We start from the raw sequence: 27439 nt of genomic DNA on the forward strand, positions 1-27439 counted from the left end.
CCTTATTTCAGCTTACTCTGATGAATCGCACACCAAAGTAATTCAGTACAGTATTGGAAAGAACTTTACCATTATTGGAAAGTACTTTACCATTAACTGAAGGTAATAAGGCTTACAGAGTTTTTTAATCTGGTCTTCTATCAGCACCATTAATAACTGTTCCATTTCATGGATTGGACATTGCATTTGCTTTACTATTACAGTCGAGTTCATTGAGTAAAACAGCTTCATGTTTGCCAATCCTTAAGAATTGTCGACACTCTTGAATTTGGAAGTTCTAGCTCACGTGATACTTTGCTTATTCTTTTTCCTCCTTCATAAAGATTTATTACATTCGGTTTTAATTCCAAGCTGATCACCTTTCTTGCCTTTATGGCTGGCTGAATTGTTGATGATGAAAGTATCCCTTCTGTCAACATACTACAGCTTAATAAAAACTTGTGTTCTTTCTGTCAACATACTGCAACTTAATAAAAACTTTTAAAACAGTAAATCAAGTGCAAATGACAGCTATTGTTCTTCGGACTGATACTAGCATGAGATAGAGTGCTGAGAGAGAAAAATGCACGTTAGGCAGGCCACAAACTATCAGACATGTTTAATCATACACTTGCTACAGACTGCAGCTGGTGTACAATTAAATGTCATATGCATCAGGGAACTTTGGCATAAACATTTATTTTGTCGGACCCATAAAACAAAAATTTGATATCAAACTCTTTGTGGAGGATGTTTTTGTTTTATAATATTTTCATGGAAATTTACTCAGATATGTTATAATAATAATTTTAGAAGGCATCACAAGAAACATGCTTTAATTGTATGAAGAACCTTCCACTTTACAATCTTAACCCATACATTCATAAATTTCCTTTAACTGTATGATCATATGCTGGTTTTTTCTTTTATAAGCGTTTTCTGGATATACATTTTTAAAAAAGTCTGATAGTGCGCCACTGAAATGTCATTGCATCAGGGCTGTTATTCATAAACATTTATGTCTGACTGCATGATGTTTCAACAACCAAATTTTATATTTTTATCATCATTTTTGTTCTTTTTGCCACTGTTGTAAACATGGGTTTTTGTAAGTTGCACCTGTCATAAGACAATGCATATCTTTATTACAAATCAAAATATTCTAGGAAATCAATTACAAAAAATATAAACTAACAAAATAACTCACCCCATAACTGGATTATGTACAGCAAAGTTCAGAAGTATTCTCTTCATCTTTTCAAGGTTAGGATTGTCATTACCAGCAAAACAAGGATTTGAACGGTCTGTCCTCACAACATCCTTTTCAGCTGTACACTGGATATTCCGCATAAACCAGTCCTTCTCCTCTCCAACCATGTTCTCTCTCATAGAGCTGAAAACAGGAATAATTTCCTACAACAAAGAAATTAACACTAAACAAGTGCATAGCAAAAATTTTGCACAATATACAACTTCAACATATAGTACATAACATTATGCTTATATATAACAAAGCACAAATACACAATACAATATATCATATATATCACAATACAGTATCTATTATAAAACAAAAGTCCTTTGAGTAATGTATATTTAACTGTGCCTTAACAGACACACTTCAGATACAGTACTCAAACAGAACTACATATACAACAATTAAGTACTACTAAGTAGATGATCACATAACTCCCAGTTACTTGAAATCTGTTCATACAGTACAGTATTTAATTTGAAATTTGCACAGATCAAATACACTATTGCAATAATCAAGATTTTCACCATTTTTCATTGTAACTACATTTGGAATTCCAGATACTCCTAAAATGATTAGCAACTTTTCCAGCTTGAATTTCTTCTTAAGGGTCAACAGAAACACTGCAGTTACCCATGAAAATGGAAATAACACAAGCAATTTGATTAAGCCAGTCAGATTATACTCTAGTCTGTTCACTGAGTACTGTTTTTCCTAATAACTTTTGTCCATTTCATCTCTTCACCCAAAAGTAATCAAGCCCTCACTCATTCTTATCACTACCTAGGAATTTAAGTGGCGTCTAACTTGTCTTGCACAGATTTCACATTTAGAAGTACCATATGATCTTCTAATTTCAATGTTGTCCATTCCTTAATACATCCAAATAGCTAACGCCAATGTAACTCAGCTGTCCTTGTTTGACGTTCCTCCTGCTTTTGGAGGGCTTCATTTTATTTTCTGCAGGACTATTAGACATATTTTATCAACAAACCTGCCCTGTCTCTTCTACATATCATTAACAACCCTGCCCTCTCTCTTCACTAGATTATTTTTATTATTAAGTAGTTAAACTTAACTTAAAATATTCAACAGAATAATTGGTTTTCAAAAGTAAATATTCATAATTTTTAAAGTACTGTAATTTGTATTTTCCTAGGTACAAAAACCACAGCTTTCCACCTAAGAGTATTCCTCAGTACGAGATGAAACTTGAGAACAAGTTAGTTAAGAACAAGTTAGTTAACTAGTGATATGGGAGGTGAGTGGGGGAATCCAACCACTCACTTGCCACTGGCAAGCAGCACTGCTCACATTTCCAAAATGTTGATGTGCATAAGAAGTTTGTCTTCTCTTCACACACCTGAGACATACAGGTCACTCTACACCTTTCTTTTAATGGATTCCAGAACAGAAGCATCTCTGGATGAGGGAATTTGAGTTTAAGGTTCTCCCTTACCTTCCCATTCAAGGCCATAAACTCGGGGGGGGGGGGGCACTCACGGCTGACCCATTTCATTTCAGTTGCCACTGCAGCAGACACAGGTAGAGTTGCCATGTGGGACAAGCTTCTCCAGGGATGACAGGTGACCAAGGATTGAATGCCAAAACTTTGCATATGGGGATTGGGTAATGTGGGCTATTCATCCAGTACACATGAGTCAAATATCTGTGACCAACTTGAAGGAGATATAAAATTATTTAAGTGTGGCATTCTTTTTGGTTAATCTGCTTGGTATTTTAATTACTACATAAAGTCTGCCATTTATTAAAAATTATAGGTTTCAGAGAATTCAAATAATCATTTTGCCAAAATGGTTGGTTTGATCTGATCATTACATGTTTCAATAGTCAATGAATATACCGTATATACTCGTGTATCATGCGACTTTTGAAGACCTAATTTTGAAGCTACTTTTAAGGGGGTCACATCATACACGAGATATAAAATTAGCGTATGTAATATTCACATACTGTATTAGTATCGTAATATGAAATACAAACATAACACGTATGCATCTTTTCCATGGATCTTTTAAAAAGTTATGCTTTACTTCACTGTATCCAATAATAATGCATGTACAGTATTCTCATTACTATTGTATTATAAAATACAAACACAGCAATCATGCACCATTTGCATTGTTTAGGTTTTTTTGAACGTGGACAACGATACCATTTGGGAATTTTTGTTTAGGCACCAATTTCCGTTTAAAGATAACCATGGGGGAAAGTTTCGTCCCATCTGCCATACACTTAAAACAACAATAAAATGTGTTCTTTCATGCCACAGTAGTTTTGATTAAAATATTTTCTCTGCAATTTTATTTACGATCGAGTTTGATGGCATATCGAAGTTTAGGGGAGTTTCATCCATGTTGCCAATGCACGATAATTTATGGTCATTAGCAGTTTGAACATTGTTTTCTCAGATTCAGCTACAATTTGTAGCTTGAATTTATTCTACCTAATGTCATTTGTAACATAACTACCTGGACAGTCAAAATGAAATTAAATCTGGGAAGATACAGGCAGTCCTCGGTTATCGGCGGGGTTCTGTTCTGAGGGTGTGATGATAACCAAAAATCGCGGCTAACCGAAAATCGGTGATTTTTGCGCTTTTTCGGGGCTTATCGGCACCAAATAGCGCCAATTTTCTGTTACCAGCACCTCTGTTAGGTATTTATTGGTGCCAATACCCAATTATCGGCACTGATAAACAAAAATATGATATTTTAATGATAAAATAAAGTTTGTTCATACTTACTGGCAGATATATATGGCTGTATTCTCGAAGTCGACAGAATTCCAAAAACTGTGGCTTTACCTTGAGTGGGCCAGGTGGTTAATACCCATTCCTTGCTGGGAGGCGGTATCAGAACCATTCATTTTCTATTCAGATTTTCTAGTGCCACTGTCTCCTGAGGGGAGGGAGGGTGGGCACTATGATTATATATATCTGCCAGGTAAGTATGAACAAACATTTTATCATTAAAATATCATTTTGTTCATGCAACTTACCTATCAGATATATATATGATGAATCCCACCATTGGAGGTGGGGAAGAGACAGAATAGGATTTAGGGAAACAAATATATGTAGGCGATTGGACCGCTTCTGGTTTCCATTACTTGATTAGCATAGCTGACCTTCGTGATTACAGTCACGAAGCCTGCTTCTGCTTTACTACAGTCTCCAGCAAGGTAGTGACCTATATGCTGGTGAGTTCTAGATGATCTGTCCACGGGGCATGACCACAATGGGACTAGATCATAAGACCAACTTACAGCTTTCGACATGCCCTCCTCCCCTGGTCCTGGGAGTCCGACAGGAGGTCCAGGCCTATGTTAGCATAGCTGACTTCGTGATTACTGTCACCCAAGCCTGCTTCTGCTTTACTAGAGTCTCCAGCAAGGTAGTGACCTATATAGCTGGTGAGTTCTAGATGATCTGTCCATGGGGGCGTGACCACAATGGGACTAGATCATAAGGCCATACTGTGAGGGCAAAGGAGCAACGACCAACCACCTGACCTAGAGCGTCAACAGGTCCTGCCGAAGGGACACCAGATCGGGGAAGCCTCCGCTAACCCTCTTGCGGCTTTCGACATGCCCTCTCCCTGGTCCTGGGAGTCCGACAGAGGTCCAGGCCTAGAAGCGTTATGGGACGGATCTGGACGTAAAAAAACAAAAATCAAGATTAAAATATACTTCCTAACCTCTAAAGGATAGGATGAGAATCGCTCACCTGCCCGCAACACTGTGTCTGCAGAAGCGACAACAGGTCCTGCTGAAGGGACGCCAGATCGGTGGAAGCCCCGTAACCCTCCTGTGGCTTTAACGACTTGCCTCTCCCTGGTCCTGGGAGTCCGACAGAGGTCCAGGCCTAGAAGTGTTATGGGGCCGATCTGGAGTGCGGAAGCGTATGGTCCTAGCGAATAGCAGTCTTCGTATGTCGTCTTCACGTCCGCAAGTAATGTGAAGCGAACACCGAATGCTTCGCCAGAAGGTGGTACCCAGAAGATCGCAAAGGGACATGTTCTTCTGGAAAGCCACCGAGGTTGCAATGGCTCTAACTTCGTGAGCCTTAACTTCAAAAGACTCAAGTCACTGTCTTGAAGCGTCGGAAAGTGCGTCTAAAATGGTGCTTCTAAAAAAGCACGCCAGTGCATTCTTAGAAAGAGGCAAATCCGGCCTCTTGACAGAGCACCACAGACTGTCCGGTTGACCTCGACTTTCTCAAGTCTTCTGCAAATAAAATTTGAGAGCCCTGACAGGACACATGACTCTTTCTGGTTCATGTCCGAGAATTTCCGTCATACCCTTAATCTCAAGAAGGTCCTGGGCCAAGGGGTAGAGCGGGTTCTGTTTAGCAAGAACATACGGCTTAGAGAACATACTGCATTATGGCCTCTAAAACCTACATGATTATTGATAGCCTGAAGTTCACTAACTCTCTTCGCGAGGCAGAGCAGTTAGGGAAAAAAAAACCTTCCTTGTCACATTCTTGAGCGCCGAAGAAAGAGCTCGAAGGTATTTGACATAAAAAATTTAGGGCGACATCCAGGTTCCAGGAGGCGTCCTGGAATGAGTATTGACAGTCTCAAAGGATCTCAAGAGATCGTGAAGATCCTTGTTGTCGGCTGATAGTCTGAATGCAGTTAGACTCAGAGCGGGAAGTTTTGAGGTACCTTTCGAAATGGGGCTGCCTGAGCAGATCTACCAAGGGGCGTCCCCATAACCTCCACAGCTCCTGACATACTTCCTCGTGAAGGTCCACTGTCGGTAGAAGCTGCCGCTGTCGACCGAGAAGGTCCGCGCGGATATTCTCCACTCCTGCAACGAACCTCGCAAGGATCGTGATCCCCCGCGCATGGGCCCAAAGCAGGATCTCCTTCGCCAGGGCGAACAGGGACCGGGAACAAGTTCCTCCCTGTTTCTTGAGGAATGCCAGGGCTGTGGAGTTGTCTGAATTTACTTGTACGACTCGGCCTGACACTTGGCTCTCGAAGGATTGAAGGGCCAGCAGGATCGCCCCTAATTCCTTGAGATTGATGTGCCAGGACACCTGTTACCCTCTCCAGGTGCCTGACACTTTCTCCCCTCCTAGTATTGCTCCCCATCCCTCCCTGGGGACGTAGAAAACAACACCAGGTCGGGGCTCTGAAGGCATAGAGAAAGCCCCCTTCCGCCAACCTCGAGGGGTCGAGCCACTACCTCGGGTGAATCTTGAAAACAGGAGAGATCTTAGGGTCTCCTCTAGATTCTCCTTGTCTATTCAGTTTTCCGCCAGGAAAAACTGGAGCGGCCTGAGATGAAGTCTTCCCAGGAAACAAACTTCTCCAGAGAGGAAATGGTCCCCAGCAAACTCGTCCATTCCCTCACCGAGCATATTTCCTTCCTTAGGAAGGATGAGACTTTTCTAAGCATTGCTACTGACGTTCCTGGGATGGAAAAGCTTGAAAGCCACTGAATCCATCTGAATCCCCAGATAGACGATGGACTGCGTCGGGATCAGATGGGACTTTTCTTCGTTCACTAGAAGTCCTAGGGACTTCGTCAACTGTAAAGTCGAATTCAGGTCCTCCAGACACTTGACTGTGAAGAGTTCTGATGAGCCAATCGTCCAGGTAAAGCCAGATACTTAACATCCCGCCATAGCTATCTTACCACATTTCTCATGATAATCGTGAAGATCATGGGGAGCTGTGCTTAGCCTGGAAGCAAAGAGCTCTGCATTGAAAGACCTGGTCCCCTAGTACAAACCTCAGTACTTCCCTCAACTGGGGATGTAAGGGAACGGAAAGTAAGCCAACCTAAGTCCAGAGCGATCATCCAATCTCCTGGTCTTGTCGCTCCTAGAACAGACTGACGTTTCATCTTGAACTTTCCTTCACTATGAAGCGGTTCAGTCTGCTGGACATCTAGGACTGGTCTCCATCCTCCCAACTGTTTCGGAACTAGGAACAGTCGGTTGTGGTGAATCCCGGGAAGTCCAGCTCCAGACTTGCTCCACAGCTCTTTTCGGGAGCATTTGCTCCAAAAAGGTCGAACAGGATCTGCTGCTTCTGATGGACGAGGCGACAGATCCCGGGCGACGTACAGGGGTGGCGTGAGTCGAGAAAGGGGATCTTGTATCCTCTCTCGATAACTTCGAGGGACCAGGTGTCTGCCCCTCGCCTCTTGTAGGCCTCAAAATGAAAGAAGCCTGGCTCCCAGCAGGTGTCTGGAGGCGCTGTAGTCACTTTTTGCCCTAGGTTTTGGTGGGGGCTGCTCTGGAAACTCCTTCCTCGTGGAGACGATCTCGAGGAAGAAGCCTCCACGAAAGGGCTTCTTCTTCTTGAGGTCGGACTGACGACGACGCCGGGCATCTGCTGGGCGTTCAGACGAGTGAGCCAAGAGGTTCTTAGTGGCCTCCTTCAGACTAGCGGGCGAGGTCCTTGATTAAAGACTGGGAAGAGATGGCCTGACAAAGGCAAACAAGTATGACGCCAGCGCATCTGGTGTTCTAGCGGTCACCCTATCCAAGTACTGACCAGACCTAACGTTGCTTAACTTCGCTGATCGCACGAGAAGCTGCTTTCAACGTGGTATGGCCGTTGGCTGGTAGGGGCCATAGGCTGTAAAGTTACAGTACAAGGCCCTCTTCTTCAAGAGGCCTGTACAAAAGAGGGAAGCCAGTTCCTCTGAGCCATCCCTGACTGCCTTGTCCATGCAGTTCAACACGCTGGACAGCTCCCCCAGGCAGATCGAAAGTCGGGACTCCAATCCTGACGCCTAGAGCCCCAAACACCAGTCCAGAAAATTGAAGACCTCCATGGTTCGAAACAGTCCTTTCAAATGGTGATCCGTCTCCGACATAGTCCAGGACACTTTGGCAGCCGACAGGAGGGACCTTCTGAGGCACGTCGACCAAGCTAGCGAAGTCTCCCTGGGACAACGAAGGAACTCTTGAGCCAGGCGCCCTCCCCGGTCTCTTACCACATACCTGCCTTGCCGCTCAGCGGAGGACGGAGGCAGGGCAAAAGAAGTCTTGCTTGGGTCTTCCTTCCTCCATCCAAGTGTTAACCTTCTTGAAGGCCTTCTTACGCCTGCCAGAAGCGAGAGTCATCTTGACAAACCCGGCGCTCTCTCGTCTAGGGGACGAAGCAAACAGCGAAGGAGGAGAGAGAGTGGCCGAGGTTTGAAACTTGTCGCCAAACAAGTCCTTAAGAAAGGCCAGCTAACACCTGGTAGTCCGTGAGGCGAGGAAGGGGAAGGGGCTGCTCAAGGACTGCAGGCTCCGACTCACAAGAGACTTCTCCCTCTTCAATGGGAGAAACGAAGGCCTTGCGGTCCAACACGCAGATGGGATCTCTTCCCGCTTCCCCGCTTTGCTTTGGTTGCTCTGAAGCTTCACGCCGAGCAACCAAGCGTCCTCGAGTCCATCCGGCGTCCTGCGGCAGCGCAGAGGAGCGTCCTGACGACAGCTACGAAGCGTCCAGGGATAGCTGCTTGCGGGCGTCACGATGGCGGTCAACTGGCGTCCTGCGGCAGCGGAGCGTCTGCGAGCAGCTACAGCGTCCAGGATAGCTGCTTGCGGGCGTCCGCAGCTGGTGGTCCAGCCGGAAGCCTGCCCTGCACGGCAGCGCAGAGGCGCCCTGAAGAGCAGCTACAGAAGCGCCCAGGATAGCTGCTTGCGGAGTCGCCGAGGCGATGGCGGTCCGGCCGAGCCCTGCATGGCAGCGAGAGGAGCGCCCTGACGAAGCTACAGAAGCCTGCCCAGGATAGCTGCTTGCGAACGTCCGCGATGGCGGTCCAGCCGAAGCCCTGCACGGCAGCGAGGAGGCGCCTCCCTGACGAGCAGCAGTACAGAAGCATCCAGGATAGCTGCTTGCGGGCGCACGCTGCAGCAGAGCGTCCACGATGGCGATCCAGCGGCGGTGAACACGACTGGGAGACGAAGCATGCTTGACAGAAAGGCCCCCAGTCAATATATTGTGAAATAGGCTACCTACTTGGGAAGTCTCAACTCCCGCTTAGCCTACGAGTACTAGAATTTGGCTCGCCTACGTTAGGGGCAGGTAGATTTAAATCAGTCTCGGCGAGATAAAACCTATTCTCGTCGTTTTAACTAAAATTATGGTAGGTTATCTCCTCACCCTGACTAAAACTAATGTTTGATACCGACCTGAGTAAATTATGGCATCTTTAACGTTTACCGTGCTACTTTGAACTCGCCTAGCGCTTTGTTTACTTTTTACTAGGAGGCAGCCATTTGCCTATCGATGGACGTCCACTCTAGTCCTGCTGCTCTCGGTAGACTATCTCCAAAAACAAACCTTACATTTCCTTTAATAACTCCATAAGTGTTTGATTTTGTAACAACATAGTTACGAAAACTTTATTGGACATATCCTCTTCAGCGTCCACCTTACGAGTCCGTTCACGACGTGCACTTTGACTGACCCAGCGTTACTATTGTTTCTTCTTTATTATCGCTTGACTCGCTCAATCTATGCACCTTCGCAATAGATAATATTTGTTAGCCATCTTCCAGATGCAAACAGGAGCACTATTAGTGCGAGAATGAAATCCTGAACTAATAAATTAGCAGGGTGGGAGGCAAAGTAAGCGTTTATCATTTATCAAGCAAACCTGCCCCCTACACCTCATGCATGTAAAGTGAGGATCTACCGAAACTTTCGGTAGCCTCACCTTAAACTCATTCACACAACATACTCTGAAGCTAGCATAACTAGATCCAGACATCATCCAAAGAGCAATCAAAAGCAAATTCCACAAAAGCGTATGCCAATCCACAATCCAAAGACAAAAACCAAAAGTCAAATAGAATACTTAAGTGGAAAATAACGAGTTTACGAAATCCAAAGACGGAGGTACTGAAAACAGTTGTTGACAGTACCCGGCGACGAAAAGAAAAATCTGAATAGAAAATGGGAATGGTTCCTGATACCCGCCTCCCAGCGGGGGCGGGAATGGGTATTAACCACCTGGCCCACTCGCGTGCCGTCGAGTTTTGGAATTCTGTCGGACTTCGGAGAATACAGCTATATATATATCTGGCAGGTAAGTTGCATGAACAAACAGCAATTTTCAGTGCCAAAAATTGCAGATTTCCTTCGCTAGACAAGCGCCATAAAACCGATCGCCAAGTGAGCCAAATTCGCCATTAACCGGGGACTGGCTGTATTAACTACTTTGCTGAGTTTGAATCTTCATCTAACCCTGCCAGTGCATAACCACAAGTTTCACAGTTACATGGAAAGTTTTCTAGGTATCCAACAAAAAACCAAAGTACTTCAATATATTGCTGTATGTTTAAGCTAAAATAAATCCTACCTGCACAGATCTGAAATATGGTAGCAAGGAGTACTTTTCTTACCATTTCTCCAGGTAATAAAAAATTTTTAAAAAGTACCAAAAGGTTGACTCACTTGATTTTCTGATAGAGTTGATGTTTCTCTTCCATAATGGCTTGTCTTTCCACAAAAGTTGTCCTGTAGTCATAATAATGAAGTAAAAATGGCCAAACATTAGCCCTTAATTGAGGTTCAACACCACCAAAGAAAATTGCTCTGCGCAGCTTCAAATCATCCTCTATCAAGCCTTCCTGTTAACAAAAAATGACAATTATTATGATTTTCTGGAAATAATAAAAGAATAAACATTGTTATTTCTTGCTACTCAAGTATGAAATTATACAAATTGAACATTTAAATATTTTACTAAAGTATGTATTTGTATATGAAGGTGACAGCATAGGAAACAGCAAGCTACATTTTACGAAGTATCTAGACCATCTTCACCATAAGCTGCATGTGTAACGTAAATTCAACTACAGTCGACCCTCATTAAGACAGACTAATAGAGGGGCCAGGGTGTCCGTTTTAGCTGACAGTCCGGTTTAACTGGCAATATCTATATATATACCCATAAATACCTATAAATATACTGTATTTCATTATTTTTATAAAGAGTATGCATAATAAACCAATGTAGAAACGTTTGAATTACAGCTCATGGTAAAAGATCAAAAATGAAAAATAAAACACGATAAAAATGATAGAATTCAGCTGCATATGTAGATGCCTAGGCCGAGACATAAACACATAACTGTTAAGTAAATGAAGGGAGTTCCAAATGAAGAGTAAGATTTTTCTTTTTCATGTTTTTACTTTCTGTTATTTATTCATTATAGTTTATTATTATCTATATTAATATAATTGTTAACAAATGTGAGATGATTAGATCATCAGTAATAAAATAGTACCAAGTAAGACCATAAGTCACTAACACATTTTTGTTTCTTTACAAAACATTCCGTGAAATGCAAAATATACATGATCAAAATTATTATATCCAACTTGTGAATTTTAACAATAAGTAAGACTATAAAATACATTTCATCATATCAATCTTGGAGAGGGTTGTTTTTTATTGTTACCAATGTCGTCATCAGTTTGCAGTCGTGAATTTGAGGACATCCCGGGAATTGGATTCACAAATGATGACACATCACCACTGTGGATTTTTCATACGACTATATTAAAGTTAAAATTATTATTGAATTTATGTTTTCATGAAGAAATTATTATATCAAGCAAATTATTGAGTAATTTTTGCCATCAGCAGTCAAATAATCAAGATCACGGCAACGTTCAAACTTAGTGCCATCATGACAAGTCTATAAATAGAACAGAAGTAGAGGGTCATTGGCTAGCAGATCTTTGTGGCAATCAGCCAGCCAATCTGGTTTTAGCTGTATTCTGTCTGAGAAAGAACTTTTGCTCAGAGAAGTTGATGATGACATAAGTGCGTGTGTTTTGAATACAAAACGTAGTTTTGATAGTATGTATTTTACTGGTTAAGTATGAAGAATAGAATGAATTCCTTCTTATTACTTTGAGTGCAAAACTGTTGGTTCAGAGATTCTTCAGCAAATAAAATATATATATATATATATATATTTTTTTTTGCTTCAGAAGATATTTACTAAAGCTGCATTGACATACCTTTAAAACAAAATCTTCTTTTTAATTCTCTAGGGTAGAAGTATGGATATTGACGACGAAAGGTTTATAAAGCGAATGTGATGTCTCGTACATTCACAGAGACCAAGGGTACAAGATTTACAGGTGACCTGAGGTCAAAACTAATTCCCAAAAACAGGACAGGGTCATACAGGAAAACACAGTGATCAATAATGTCTGACACATAACATAATTTGTTACTTGTACATAAAGCATGATTGTTTAGAAGGACAATAAATATACAATTTACAATTATGGTGATAAATATATATTCTGATTGACCCTAGGTCGATGTGAAGGCACCGCAGAAAACAGGATGTTCTCTATAGAGAACACGTTGAGTGGGGACTTTACAAACACAAGTAGATATTGTTCAGTAACTCAGCCTTTGTCTTTGTAAAGCTTACTTTTGTTACGGTTTTCTTTTCCAAAACATACAAAGCATTATGCAGCAGCCAGTCAGGCAGATAAAGTAAAACTGTTAATGCTCAGAGACTGGCTACGATACTTCCTACCGATCCAGACAACAGCATTTCTTAATGACGGTATGTACCGTGCGCAAGTTAAATTGGTTACAAGTTAAAAGCATTTCAGTTCAGTACAGTATAAATACAGAACAGTATATATAAAATATAAACATAAATGAAAAGCTTTTTATTTACCCTTGGTAAATAAAAAGGAAAACGGTACACGACGAGCGGAGGAACAATAACTATCTTAAATCGTGGTCGAACATTACGTATTTTAAATTGGTTGACCCTCTTCAGTGTCCGTCTTATCCAGGTTAATGAGGTCCGACTTAATGAGGGTCGACTGTACTGTCTATACAAACTGGTATACAAATAAATACTAACTTCACTGAAGTATGTGATCCAGGAATCGGCATCTACACATTCATGTCGCCCTTCTTCTGGATGAAGCTCAGACTCACTCACATGTGGCCTGCAAATAATGTGCAAATAAATACCAACAAAGCCAAACTCAGCAAAAAACATAAGGAATGATTAAAGAAATTTTCAGAATTTTAAAAACTAATGTTTTCAGTACAAATCCATGACTTACATAAACCACACTCATGGTTCTCACAAATCCTAAACACTCATTTTTGCATAAAAACAATCCCCTGCAGTTGGACAACTGTGAAGTGCAAGCACCTCCATGAATGCTGGATTCCAAGCAAGTAAGAAATTTATTTCTCATATAGTCCAGGCTATAGCTGTAAGCAATCAGCTAGGCTGGGTGACAGGATGTTTGATATATATAATGGGTGTAATGAAAATACATTACAAGATCTGGTCATGTGTATTGCCTTCCTCCCCAACTCACTCGATTACAAATATCTGACATCTGAATGTGACTATTCAATACGTAAGTACCAAAATCTTTCCTAAAGAACAGAGAGGAGAGAGGTTAAGATGTGCAGTTCTGCAAAACATTACTTTATTTCATCCTTTAAACTAAGTTATTTGAGCCAAAGCATAGAGGTATCTCTTGACAACCTTTACAGACACAGTTGGGACTCCTTACAAAGTTTTTTATTATTGTAAACATAGGCATATCATTCTGCTTGGTTTTTGTAAAGGTGAAGGGCATTGAGGTCACTTGCCTCCAGCCTAAGGTAGAGACACTTATGGTGAGCACTCAGTTCATCAGCCTGTTTCAAAGGCCCCAGCCAAAGACTGTCTCATTACTGCATCAATGACCTGAAGAGAAGCATAAACCTATAAATAGAGTACCTTTTTAGTAGTTTAGAGATACTGGTTAGATTAAAACTTCTAAATCTCAACAATATGGCCAAGACCTTTGCAACCTTGAAATTTCAGCATAATCACGACTGGTAGATTTTTACTTCTCCAGATAGACAGGAACCTCCAAATAAGAAGAAACAAAACTTCCTAGTTCCCTTGGAATTGACAGAGCCTAAGGTTGATGTAAGAGGCTCCTGCTATGTGTGATTATCCCTGGGAATGTCTCCCCTAGAGCTACAGAAGTCTGTACAGCAATCTTTGCTCAGTCATTGCAAATGTAGCCAGAGACATCTAGGAGGTTCCTGGAGTTCCAGATCTAACCAATACTGCATGGGTCAGCACAAAGTAGGAAAAAATGTGAGATCCTAGGATATGCAATCCAAGTAAAGTGGAATCTATCTTCTAGGATGCTGGATGTGAGTTCATAAATATGATGGGGTTTTGTGGTGTCTACACAAGTTTCCAATAGCCTCCCTGAGTCCATCATGTGGGGAAAAAGTAACCCCACTCCATCCTGTTGACAACTGACCTCTAGAACTTCCAGCTCACTGGCCTATTCCTAACTGCCAAATTTTACTGGTAGGTGCAGAGTTCTGCCCTTAACCCCTTAAAGGGCCTATTTTTTAACAATGTGTCAAAAAAGATTCCAATTATTTTATTTAATTAATTGAAAATATAATTTGTTTAGACACTCTACTTAATTTCAACAAAAATTATGATTATTTTATGTAATATAGTGATTTTTAGAAACTCAATTTGAAACCTTTTATGGTCATTAACTTGTTATCTGCATAAATTATACTTGTTTTGGTCTATCACGAGATATCTCGTATGCTTAGTTTTAATAATTTTGAAAACTGGCCTTTCAAGGTCAGTAAATGATTCTTCAGTATCAGTGTCATCATGATAACTTGCTATAACTGGGCTAAAATAATAAATAAATAAAGTCAAGAGACTAACAAATTACACGACATCAACGTAATAAATCATTAATATAAGCAGTCTACAATGACAAATAAAACAACCAAACTTGCCTAAAAAAGTAAAAAAGAAGAAACAAAACAAACAGATTCTCAAAGTCACCACTGGAGAGCTAATAATAGTGCGTACTCAGCGTAAATAAAAAAAAAATTATACTTGATGTATCACTAAATGGTCAAGAGACTAACAACAGACACGACATCAACGCAATAAATCAATAATATAACATATGAAGTGTCTAAGATGTCAAATAAAACAACCAAACTTAATTGCAAACTGGCGAAAAGAAGCAAAAAACAAACAAACAAACAACCAGGATGGCCAAGGAAGTGCTACTAATGACGTGTAGTCGGTGCGAAAAAAACAAAAAAGTCATTCTCGATAACTCATGACTTCCAGCAGCAAGTACCACTGCCAAATGTATGATATAACACGAAATATCTTGAGGAAGCCTTAAAACAACACTGTGGATCACGAGACATCTTGTATTAGTCCTATATTAGCATTTAACTTTTTTATGAGATATCTCGTGGTAAGTCCAAAATTTTTAGAACACTGATCACAAGATATCTCGGGTTAGTCTGGTAAGGGGTTAATGCCGTCCATCCCACTGAAGTGCAAGGACTTGGCCAGACATGGTAGCCTTAACCCTTAATGGACAGGAATCCTCATATTAGTATCTATAACAGGTTTTGGGTGATGGATGGGAATCCTCATATGAGTATTAATATTACGTGCCATACTGTGTGAATGAATTTAGCAGGAAAGAGGTTCATAGCACTTCAATGGTCCATAAATGACTTATGGCAACTTATTACCTTGGCACAGGAGAGATATCGCTCAGTATGCCTTGAGATTTCAGATGATGTACTGCCTCTTTGCAGCTCCAGGACATCTTTTTATTTATTTGCTCATAAATATACCCAGGGATTGCTGTTGGTTTTAGTTCTATTTTATGATAGTATGTCAGCTGTGCAATTGTAATTTTGCAAAGAAAAGTACAAAGAAATACTAGAAAAAACATGTATACCTCACAAAAATTACTGCATCTCCCCATCTCAGTAAATCTAAGAAATATTTTAAACAAATATACCCAGAATTTGTGAGATGTAACAAAATTTTAAAAATAAAATAAAATAAATTATTAGAAAAAACATGCATAATTTGGTAAAATTAGGGATTTTGACAAGGAAAATCTATTTCTGAGGGAGGCCCCTGTCACCCGTGAAATTCATACTAACACGAATTTCTAGGTATAAATATTGCTAAATATACTCAGAAAAAAAGCTTTCCAGGAATGCTGGAGTTGCTGCCCAGATTGAGTCTTCTATATTGAAGACGTCGGTATTACTCAAGGGTGAGTGAAAGAATCACAACCATAGAGCCACACTCGGATGGAGCATCCCCATGTCAAAACCCGAAGAGCGGAGAGCCGCATCAGCCCACACCACCCGCTCCGCCAATGGCGACTCCAGCCCATCTGAACTCATTCCAGACTAGCACCACCCCCAGGCCTTGGTACGAGCAAGTAGAGGGGGTAAACCAGCTCTGGGAGGTCAGGGTGACACGGGCCCCTCAGCCAGATTTTTCCTTTGTCAAAATCCTTTCTGAGCCCGCCGGCCCCGTGTCACCCGGTGAAATAGTGACAGAGAATCATGCAAGACTGCAAAGCTGCTAAAGAAAACAAAAGTGATTTGAACAAAAACACACGCTTATGAAAAATAGATTTAAATCTGATATCTCTCCAACAACAGGTAAATACTGGAACTTAAATTTAAGAGTAATGTACAAAAATAGATATACAATGTAAATGCGTGGTGGAAATAAGACACACCCAACAAATATAATGGCACAATCAGTAAATATAAACTTAAATCTAAGAACAATGAGAGATACAATATCAAGGTGAGGTACATGGAGCAAAATAAAACAGCTCAGTACTCTGGGATAATCTAAATTCATAGCACATCAAAATACAATCACCAAGACAAACAATAACAAAGGCAATACTAGCATCAGTGCATGAGGAGCAAGGCAGTGAGGCATGATTGATCCAGAAGAGCAGGCAGAGAAATAAATGAGGCAGGCGGGCGGGAAAGGAAAGTTAATGATAATTGGGTGGAAATGACACTAGCCACTGTGAAAATTTCAGGGCTTAAGGATTTTAATTAGTGAAGCGTTTAAACACTAGAGGTGATTTCCATCCCGTATACTAGGTAAGTTCAGCAAAACCCATTATGAAAATAATTAGTGAGGTAGCTACCAAGACGGATATCATGAACCTTAGGACTGAATCCAGGTTGGCTTGTTTAATAAAATACAGAATTTGCTGTCTTAGCATTCAACGAAAAGAGTTCACCTTTTTCCCTGATAAAAAAGAGGACCAACTTACACTGTGGAGTTCTTTGTAGGTAAGACTTTAAGAATAGACTGGACATAAGGACTGGTCCTGTGGAAAAGGCACCACCTTCCAGGGGGAGCACCTCCTGAGGGTCTTCATTTTTAGTTAGGAACCTATGATCAGGGGGGGAAAGGAGGACTTCTCAGGACGGGAGGAAATCAATGTGATCATCACCTCTGGCGAGCCGATAGCTCTGAAATTTGGCATTTGAAGCCAAGCTAATCAGAAACAAGGTCTCTTTAAATAGATCCAGATAAGAGTACACTGTGAGTTACCAATATCAGAGGCTAATTTTAGAAACATCATTGAGAAACCAGGTAACAGAATGGGCGGGTTATCGTCTCAAACGAGCGCATGCTCTAGGGATGGATGAAAAGTATGAATCTGTAAGGTCAATTTTAAACCATACAAAAATACCTTTCTTGCTGACTTGGCTGAAATGTAGTATGGCAGCACAGGACTTTCAAACAATGATCTAAAGAAAGTAACCGCTAGGTTAGTAGTCATAGTTTGAGCCTCAGATGCCTTCAAAAGGATGCTAATTTTGACTGCTGAATCATATTGCTGAGAGTAGAATCTCTCTTATCAGATTCTAGAAACAGAGTTAATAATTTAGGTCAATGTTTGCTCCCCTTTTTAGCAGCAAACTTTATAAGTCCATAAAAACCAGGGCATTTCTGAATTTTTAGGAAGCTAAATACAGTCTCGGTTTGTACTACTGGGTCAGTCTGGGTTTGGGTATCCTGATGACACAGCAACTTGAGCTCTGAAGCAGAGGGAACCAGTTGTCTTGATTAGGGAGCTACCGAGATGAAGGTCTGAATGACCTGGAGTTTGTGCAGTACCAACAACATGTTTATTGGGGAACAAGTAGATCCTCCCAATTGTTCCAGTCTATGGTCATCGATCCAGTGGCATAGGCCTGGGGGTCCAGGATTGGGAGCCACATAACAGGAAGCATGGGTGCTCTCAGTAGCTAACAGATCCACTTGAGTCCCGGAACCTGGCGGCAAACTCAATGAATGATTCCTCGCCTCCAGAGACCACTACGTCTCAACGGAGTAGTCCTGGACAGGGAATCCGCCACCACGTTCCGCACCCGCTTAGGTGGGTGGCTGACAGATGCCAGCCGTGCTTGTTCGCCAAAGAGAAGATAGCTACCATCACCTGGTTTACGTGACCTGATTTGGAGCCGCCCTGTTGGATGCAATGAACCACCACGGCGCTGTCCAACACCAGCCTGATGAATCTGGCCGTAGGGGTGAAGTTTCTTTAGAGTTAGAAACACTGCCATAACTTCCAAGGTGTTTATATGAACTGTTGGAAACATTTGTAGACCATGTCCCTTGTACTTTTTGTTTTGGTGAGTACCACTCCCAGTCAGCTAATGAAGCGTCTGTGTGAATTACCAGAGCTGGAGGGGAAATTGAAGGGGACTGACTTCTCGACAGGCCTTTGACTGTCAGACCATGGTCGTAGCCTTGTCTTCAAAGATCAGGATTAAAGACCTGTCTCTGAGCCCCTGACACGCAATCCTCGCACACTGTTTGTCTCTTTTAATTTCGCTTTAAGAGCAGGTCTGTCACTGAAGCGAACTGAAGAGAGCCGTGAAATTTCTCTGGAGACCCATGATGCTGCTTTGTCCTTCAAACATTTTCTGAGAAGCGTGGCTATCTCCTTCCGCTTGACGCGGGAGGGATAGCCTGTACGAGGACAGGTCCCACTGGAGCCCCAGCCACTGAAACCGACTCGGAGTCAGGCGGACTTCTCCCTGTTCAACTGAAAGCCCAACGACTCCAGGAACTTGATCACTATGGCTGTAGCCTTCCGGCACTCCTGTACTGTTGGAGCCCAGATTATCCAATCGTCCAGGTATGCTGCCAGGAGATCCCGGACAGTAGCTGCTGAATGACTGTTTTTTCAGCTTTGTAAATATCCTGGGGCTATATTGAGTCCGAAAGCATGACCTTGAAGGAGTAGGCTTGTTTCCAGTCAGAAACCCAGGAAGGGAGAGAAGTTCAGCGCAACCGGACGTGATAGTAAGCATCTGAAAGATCAATAGAGTGGTGACGGCTCCACGCGGCAGCAGAGTCCGCATTTGAGCCACACGTAAGCATGCGAAACTTGTCGATTTTATGTAGAGATTTAGACGCGAGAGATCTAGAATCACTCTTTGCTGACCGAATCTTTCTTTTTGGGACAGTGAACAGCCTGCCTTGAAATTTGAGGTGCCTTACTTTCTTTATTGGTCTCTTGCTGAGAAGCTCTGTCACAAAGTCCTTTGGAGGGGTTGGTAAAATCTGGTCAGGGGAGGGGATCCAGACCTGAAGCCCAACTCAGACCTTTGGACACAATGCTGTGTGCAAGGACTGAAGGACCACTGGTCTCAGTGGGAGGGAAGCAGGTTTGTTTCCTCTACCGCGCCAGGTTTTCCCCGAGGCAGATCCAGCTGCTACTCTGTATAGGGTGCGACTCTACACCCTTTGCGCTCCTATTAAGGCCGTGAAAGACCCCCACGGCCCTCAGGTAGGGTTGTACGCTGGTGAGGGAGACGACGAGGAGCAGGATTGGGCTGGTTGAACCTTTTATATTGTTGGGGTTGAGCCCTGAGGTGGAGGTTGGCCCACCACTCTAGACTGGGACTGCCTGAACTACCGTCTGGTGCTGAGGTCTTCTGTGCAAAAAACGTTTCCAGACTTATTCTGGGAGCTGCCAGATCGGGGTCTTCCGCTGAAGGCGAAGATACTCCCAACGAGCGTAGGCTCTGGTTGGCCCTGGTAGCCTCGCCAGGACACTGGCAACTTCGTCTTTCTGGGAAGAGATTATCCTCAGATAGAACTCTTCATGAACTTGTTAGGCTCATGACGCATGGTGGCATCCGCGAAGATGAATTTGCAGCACTCCAACCACACCATAAAGTCATACAGGTCTGACTGAAACCCTGCCAACAGGATTTAGCCAGAACCTGGAACAGAGGCTCTGCACAGGAGACGCAAGTCGCTTCTGTTAAGCACAGGAGTTCAAGGATCGGCTCAACCGACACCGAGCCTCAACCCGCCTTCAGCAGAGCTCCGGGAGCTTAGAAGCTGCTCACTGAATTGTGAAGACGCTGCAATCAGTGTCCAATTTACCCACTGTAAATGTGGACGGGCGTCCTTCCAGAACTCCTCACCCCTGGGAATACCAGAGATGTGGAGTCTGTCTCCTCAGCTGAGGCAAGGGTTTGCCATCAAGCAAGCTGAGCCATTGCCAAAGCAACTTTGTTTAGGCAGGGAGTGGGCAACTTATCACCCAAGGAAAACATGGTATAGTGCCCTTGAAGGGAGTCAATTTAGTATTATCTGCCTGCCACTCCGTGGGAGTGCACACAGAGTGAGTTGCTTGGTCCCTAGGGAAGATCACTGTCCCTTTAGGACCTTGTCTGGCGTATTCAGGCTTCCTCCGTCAGCCTAACGAAGCCTGGGTAGGGGGCAAGAGATCAGGAGGAAGAACTCAGTTCCTCCAGACGCCCTGTGCCAAGACCCTCCGATGGTCAGGTGTCTTCGTGACGCAATAACGAAGAGCAAAACGCCACGGGTTCCTACATCGAAAGAGGGAGGTCGGCAGTGTCCAGGGATCTCATATCGCGGACCACCCCACTGAGCGAGCCATATCCGCCAGCAGAGTCTCCTGATTATGAAGCCTTCCGTAATCTTGTAAGCTTCGCCTCTACCTCCGTAGAGATTCTTTCGAGCAACATCTCTGCAAACGCCTCCCAGGGTCAAAGGCAGGCTGGCGAGGGCTTGGTTTGGGCGCCCTCTTACTCGCCTCCTTGCCCGAGGTACCTGGTTTGCTCCCGGAGGCCACAGGTACAACAACCTTTGGCCTTCGACGGGGAAGGGAGATGCCTTCTGAAGACGAGGACTTGTAGCCCTTCCTTCACGACGCCTCAACTTCAACTTGGGGACAGCAGATGAGCCCTGTCCCTTCAAGAAGGAAGACTTGTTAACCCTGAAAAGATGACACAGAAGAAGATGGGAATCAAAAGGGGACCGCCCAGCTGCCTCACTTACCTCTCTACCTACCCCTTGGTCCTGCTCCATTCATCGGCTCCAGGTCCAAATCTAAGGCGCGGCGACGCCCCTGAAACCTCCGCGCATAGGGGTCCTCTGAGGTGGCTGGTCGCGTCCCGGATCTGCTGGATGATGGGAGGGCCAGATCTGGTAGGTACGGCCGCAGCAACCGGGCGCCGGGTAGAGCAGGTCCCCTCAAGCTCGCGCGAGGACATGGAAGTTTCCCGAGGCACGTCTCCCAACCCAGTCACCCAAGCACGGAGAGACTCTAGGGCCTCCTTCTTGGAGGACCTCCGCAGCCTGAAAGAGAGAGCAGGGAATCAGGTCTGCATGTTGTAACACAAAAGTCATGACCTACAATATGAGCACATATCAGACTGAAAGTAGCGTGAAGAACGAAAGTCAAGCTTACCCGACTGGCCCTGATGCTACTGCTCAGAGCCAACAAACTCATACCCGTCAGGATGCCAAACGATAGATCATCCAGCCGGACCGCATAGCCAGCGGGGTCCGCACACCATGCCCGTAAGGTTGATGGAGGGTGGCGGTGCATCCTGGCTCCTCACAACGCACAGTCTGTAAGTGTGAAAAGTACATGAACCTACCACTCTAGAAACTTAAACTGCAGGCACGGGTATTTTCGAAACCCACTACCGGAGTACTCCGCGGAAGAAAACCCCGTCAGAGACGGGCCTACCAAACAAGTAAATAAATATAGTGGTAAACCAGCTGCTCTCCACCACCGGAATACTCCAGCGAACGACAGAGCCGAGTCAAAAGGGCCCTACCACAAGGGGGATGCCGAATAAAACGGCGGAACCTGGGGTAGGGACACCGGACCCTGATAATAACAATATGTCCAATCAAGGAGTGAGCTGCCCGGAACAAACAAGTGTATATGCATATATAAAATACAGGGATGGTAAATCAAAACTGGTTAATTCCATATACTCCGGAGTCCGGAACTACCCCCTCCGGAGATCCCAAGCCTCAACCGCTGAGAACAATAGTAGGGTGAGGCTATCAAACATCACAGGACCACGAGGGCCGAGTGTTTTGCCCAGTCAACCCAACTAAAGTATCTTGAACGCTGTTAACGCGAAAAAGGGGCAAGAACCAATAACCTAAGAATGTTGGAAACCTGCTCGATCCTAGGAGAGCGGGTTAACGAGACACTGAGCCAAGCAAAGCCATCGGGGACTTGCCCTGGGAGGGAACGAATCCCTCCACCAGAAAGGCCCCACAACTCGGAGGAACGCCAGCTGACGCCACCTGCCTAGAAGATGACAAAGAGCTTGACTTAGGGTAGGTGGGGGAGGAGGAAAGGGTTGGAGGGGGTAGGGATGGGAGTAGGCCAGAGCAAGTGAAAACAGGAGACTGGGGAAGATTACTTCACCCGCTCGACTGCAGACACACATCACGCCAAGTAAATTAATACCAGCAGTGGAAGAACAAAGCCTACCCGAATAAGGGAAGGATGGGATAGCGACCCCAAGGCCTCAACGCACTCGCCCCACACCTAGGCGTAGCCTGAGGCTAGCACCCAAGCACCTATGGATAGCCTAGGGCTAACAGGAGGGAATAAGGGAAGGAGGAAAGAGGAAACAACGGGAGAGAAATTCTGTGCTGAAAACCAACCAGAGCCGAAGAAAGGGGAGGATGCTATGATAGCACAGAGGAGACACACCCACAGAAAGCCTCACCCCTCCGTGAGAAGGGGAGGACAATGGGGTCTCACTCTGCAACCCAAACAACGGCCAGTGGAAGGAACAACAACAGCAACTCTCTACCTGCTGATCCCCTCCTCACACTCTAACCTAACTCAGGTGTAAAGGGAGAGCGGAGCGGATGCAAAATACAAGCCCTAACGTGACATAGGCAGGCTAGGAACCCCACACAACCTAACCAGATAAAAATAAATCACCATCATTAAGAATAATATATATACATAAACAATAATATAATCTTGTGCTCGTGCAAGGCGCATAGCCTAACCGAGAGGAGCGACAGGGAGTAAACAATAAACCTGATCTGACACTCCCCGCATAACATAATCAAAGCAATAAAAACACCTGATTAGCACCAGCACGCTACAATATAATAATAATGTAGCTAAAACTGTCCATGGAAACATCCTGGGGAGAAACCTAGGTGGAAAATGACGGGAACCCTAATGAAGGAACCCCGATATGCTGTTCAACAAAATTAATCGTGAGAACAATCAAAACAACCCGCCCAGGAAACGCCACCAGGATGAATCCTAGGGGATAATGATAAGAAATGTAAACGACAAGGAGAAGCCCCAAACAGAACAAGCTGGTGGGCGAATCTCGCGTCGCATATGGCTGACTGGGGGACGCCACGAAGGTTATAAACAACAACCACGTATAATATTAAAATACGGTTGGAAACAGCCAAACTTATCATAAAACCCCGCAATAAGATGGTACTTAACTTGGTGACAGTAAAGCTGCTCGAAGACATGCTGAGAAAAAAGGCAAAATCAGCCAAAAGCACAAGCACAAAAATTTACAAGTGAGAATATCACGTTGCTAGAAATGGAATGAGTTCAGATGGCGCTGGAGCTCGGGCAGGCGGGTGAGTGTGGAGCTGGTACGGCTCTCTGCTCTTCCCGGGGTTTTGACATGGGGATGTCTATCGAGTGTGGCTCTATGGTTGTGATTCTTTCACTCACCTCTTGTGAATACCGACGTCTTCAATATAGAAGACGCTCGATCTGGGGGTAGTAACTCAGCATTCCTGAAAGCTTTTTCTCTGGTATATTTAGCAATGTTATACACAAATTCAAGTTAGTATGGAATTTCACCGGGTGACACGGGGCCGAGCTCAGAAAACATATTTTTACAAGCTTCTTGTAAAAGAGGCCCCATACCGGATTGTAAATACTGTGCATTAGTATATCTTCCTCTTGCCACTGATGTGTTTTTTTCTAAAAGTGGCCAACCTTAAAGTTTGCCCGGTCTGGGGTGTGCTTGATATACATTTAGCCTGTCCCTTAGGGGTTAAACAATAAAAGGTCCCACAAAGTTTTATATTAGCAAGGTTCTCTTGTGACCATTCACAAGAATGACTCAGTGGCTGACCAGACATGCAGTTGCTATCTAAAGGCTGTAACTGTGAAGACGATGTACATAACTGCCTACAAGGATGAAGTCTCACTAGAGCCCACTGGGAAAGAAGATTCATAATAGCTCCAATATGGCAGAGGCAGTAGGGACACTTAACAGACTACCTAGATGAGGATAACATCTGGGTCATGTCATCCACAAACACGAGAGGGTCATTACCATATTGGTATTCAGGAGCAGGAACCTTCAAGCCAAAGGAGGCTAGGGAACATCCTTTCCAGATGGAACCTGAAGAACTGTTCTTTATAAAATCAAATTTCCCAAAGGATCTACTGCTGATATAGCCATTCTTCCTGGTCTAGATGAGTAATGTTATCTTTCCTTCAAGTTATATCATGAAATGAAAGATTTCATGTTATTATGGCACAAGGCTCTTTGCATTTACACTGAGGGAACGGGGTTGTTCTTTGATAGTTTCTCAACTTTTAAGTCCTGGTGTACAGTCCCAGAAACAAAAGACTATTGTCAGACCTAAGTTCTTCATCCAGTTCTTGTATTTGGTCAGACATTGCTAGACCATGTCCTTATATTATTGGGTCAAGGACTGTTCCTCCAGCCAAATCTGATATCCCAATGCATTCTCTTTCCTTAAATCTCTGTGCTGCCAATATACAGAGAATCCCACTATGTGAGAGACCAGGGAATTATTGACAGAAGCCATCACTCACTTTGTCTTGAAGGGACTTAACACCTCACTTTGTTTCATGGGAGAATATCAACTATCATAAAAACCTATAAATGCAAAAAAAAAAAAAAAAAAAACATTCCAGGTCCAAACTTTGGTTTGGTGCCAGTGGAGAATATGTTACTGGTGGGAAAGGAAAACCTGTCAAACTTTTTCAGTTCCAACTACAGAAGTGTAGTCTTCAATGGAATCTCTCCTTGTCATCCACTTCCATGTTGGTAAATTCATCCATGTGTTGATAACTATCAATTGTTAACTGAAAATACAGATTTTCTTGCTCATTTATCAGCTGCCTCTTGCATTTTAAGAGTTGGCTAAGCTGACCTTGAGTCTTCACTGACATAAGATTTGCCCCAAAATGTGGAACTCTCATTGATTCTTGCAACCCCCTTGCCATGGGTCACACTAATCAACCTTGATCATTCTGGTGTGCTGTGCAAATACTAGGTTCTTAAGACCCTAATTTTTTTCAATATGCAGTACACCAACACTTACACCATCCGTCATTCATGGTCATCTGCAAATCCTGCCTTTCACAAAGAAAACCATCTGCTAGCTGGAAAACCACACTGCACATTAATCCTCATGGATCCTGGGTTCCAGGTAGGCAAGAAACTCAGTTTTCTTATAATCTTGGCAGCAGCTGCAAGTAATTAGCTGGGTTGGGAGGTGGGACATTTAATACAAATGATGAGTTTGTATTGGAAAATAAATTTTGTAGTTCATATGAACCCATAATTTTTACAGTTATGTATGTCACAAAAGTACTTTACAAATTTCCATTTTATCATAATTTCCTAACCTAATATCACAGAATATGAAACTACTGCAAAATTGTCCTTACTAAATTACTGAAAAACTGTCCTTGCTAAGATATATGGCGGCCTTACTTGCAAACTAAGAATAGCTTGAGAGCAGAATCTGCTGCTCTACCATCCTCATAATCTCTAGGCTTCACTAAGAAATTCCAGTCTTCAAAAACTGATGCCAATTTATCTAGCCCTCCATAATGGAAATGGAAGATCTTATACTGACTTTCTTGACTAGCAATTACAAGCTGACCACAGGTTCGATCTCTGTCACTGAAGAAAAGCCTCAAGGACTTGCTTTGGCCTGTCAATAAAAGGAACAATTTATCTGTAATTACTGGTAAAAGCATAAAATTATTGTTTACAAAAATTTAAAGAGACCACTGAACTGCCTTTCTAAATTCACCGTATTTGTTGGAGGGATTTGTCCTTTTATGAAGGGTGAGAACTGGAACAAGTTGAAGTTAGAGAAGTTGAACACCTAGCTGACAAGAAACCAAATCAAACATGAAAAATGAAATACAAAAGGTAATTCATCTGGGTGCCAAAAGGAAGTTGCAAAGAGCCTGTAGTACTGTCTTCAATGCACCACACAAGACACTCTGTAGGCAGTGTCCCCCACCCAATTATAGATACAAAATTAAAAGCTGCTCTTTTTGGAAAATACATATCTTGCTGTGACACTCAACATTAGTACAAGGGAGGAAAAAACATACCTGCAAGTATAAAAGAGCTGCAGTAAGATTACTAAACATAAAAAATGTAAAACAGTATGACATGTTGATAACTTACAGTATAATTTACAGTGTAATCCTTTATACATGGCTTTAGTCTTGACATGTTCAGCACTACTGTACTTGGCATTACGAATTTCTATGCCAGACGGGAGTGTTATTGTACATATTAACTTTATACCTCAGTTAAACCTGTTCTTTGAGTGATACAAAAGAAATAAGATTTTAAATATTCTAAACACTCCATTCACTCACCATACTAGTAAAAATAAAATTAAGCAGTTAGAATAATAAACCCTTAACAAACTACATTTCTACCAGCACCTGCTACAATCATAAATAGCTCCCATAAATTTACAATTGAAAATGATGGTACAAAATTTGCAAGTTTCTCTACTTGTGGCAATACAGTATTCTCATCTGTTATTACAGCATCTCCTCTTAATAACAATCTTTCTGCCTTTTTTTAATTTTATTCCTTCCCTTTGGTCTCCTCCAACCTAGCTCTCCAACTCTTTGTCTTGCCCCAGTCTTCTCAAATTAATAATAATAATAATAATAATAATAATAATAATAATAATAATAATAATAATAATAATAATAATAATAATAA

General features: G+C 42.9%; 1 protein-coding gene across 1 annotated transcript in view; it reads right to left on the reverse strand.

Annotated features, from left to right (window-relative positions):
* Nucleotides 1–27439, reverse strand: part of LOC136835351 (TBC1 domain family member 16-like) — a 116555-nt gene that overhangs the window by 29057 nt on the left and 60059 nt on the right. Inside the window, exons 7-10 of the mRNA XM_067098735.1 lie at nt 26174–26396; nt 13122–13209; nt 10672–10847; nt 1187–1372 (exon numbers count right to left, since the gene is read on the reverse strand). Of these exons, the coding sequence (XP_066954836.1) occupies nt 1187–1372; nt 10672–10847; nt 13122–13209; nt 26174–26396 (673 nt within the window). The remainder of the gene's footprint in view (nt 1–1186; nt 1373–10671; nt 10848–13121; nt 13210–26173; nt 26397–27439) is intronic.

The sequence above is a fragment of the Macrobrachium rosenbergii genome, chromosome 55, assembly GCF_040412425.1.
Source record: "Macrobrachium rosenbergii isolate ZJJX-2024 chromosome 55, ASM4041242v1, whole genome shotgun sequence".
NCBI classification, from domain to species: domain Eukaryota; kingdom Metazoa; phylum Arthropoda; class Malacostraca; order Decapoda; family Palaemonidae; genus Macrobrachium; species Macrobrachium rosenbergii.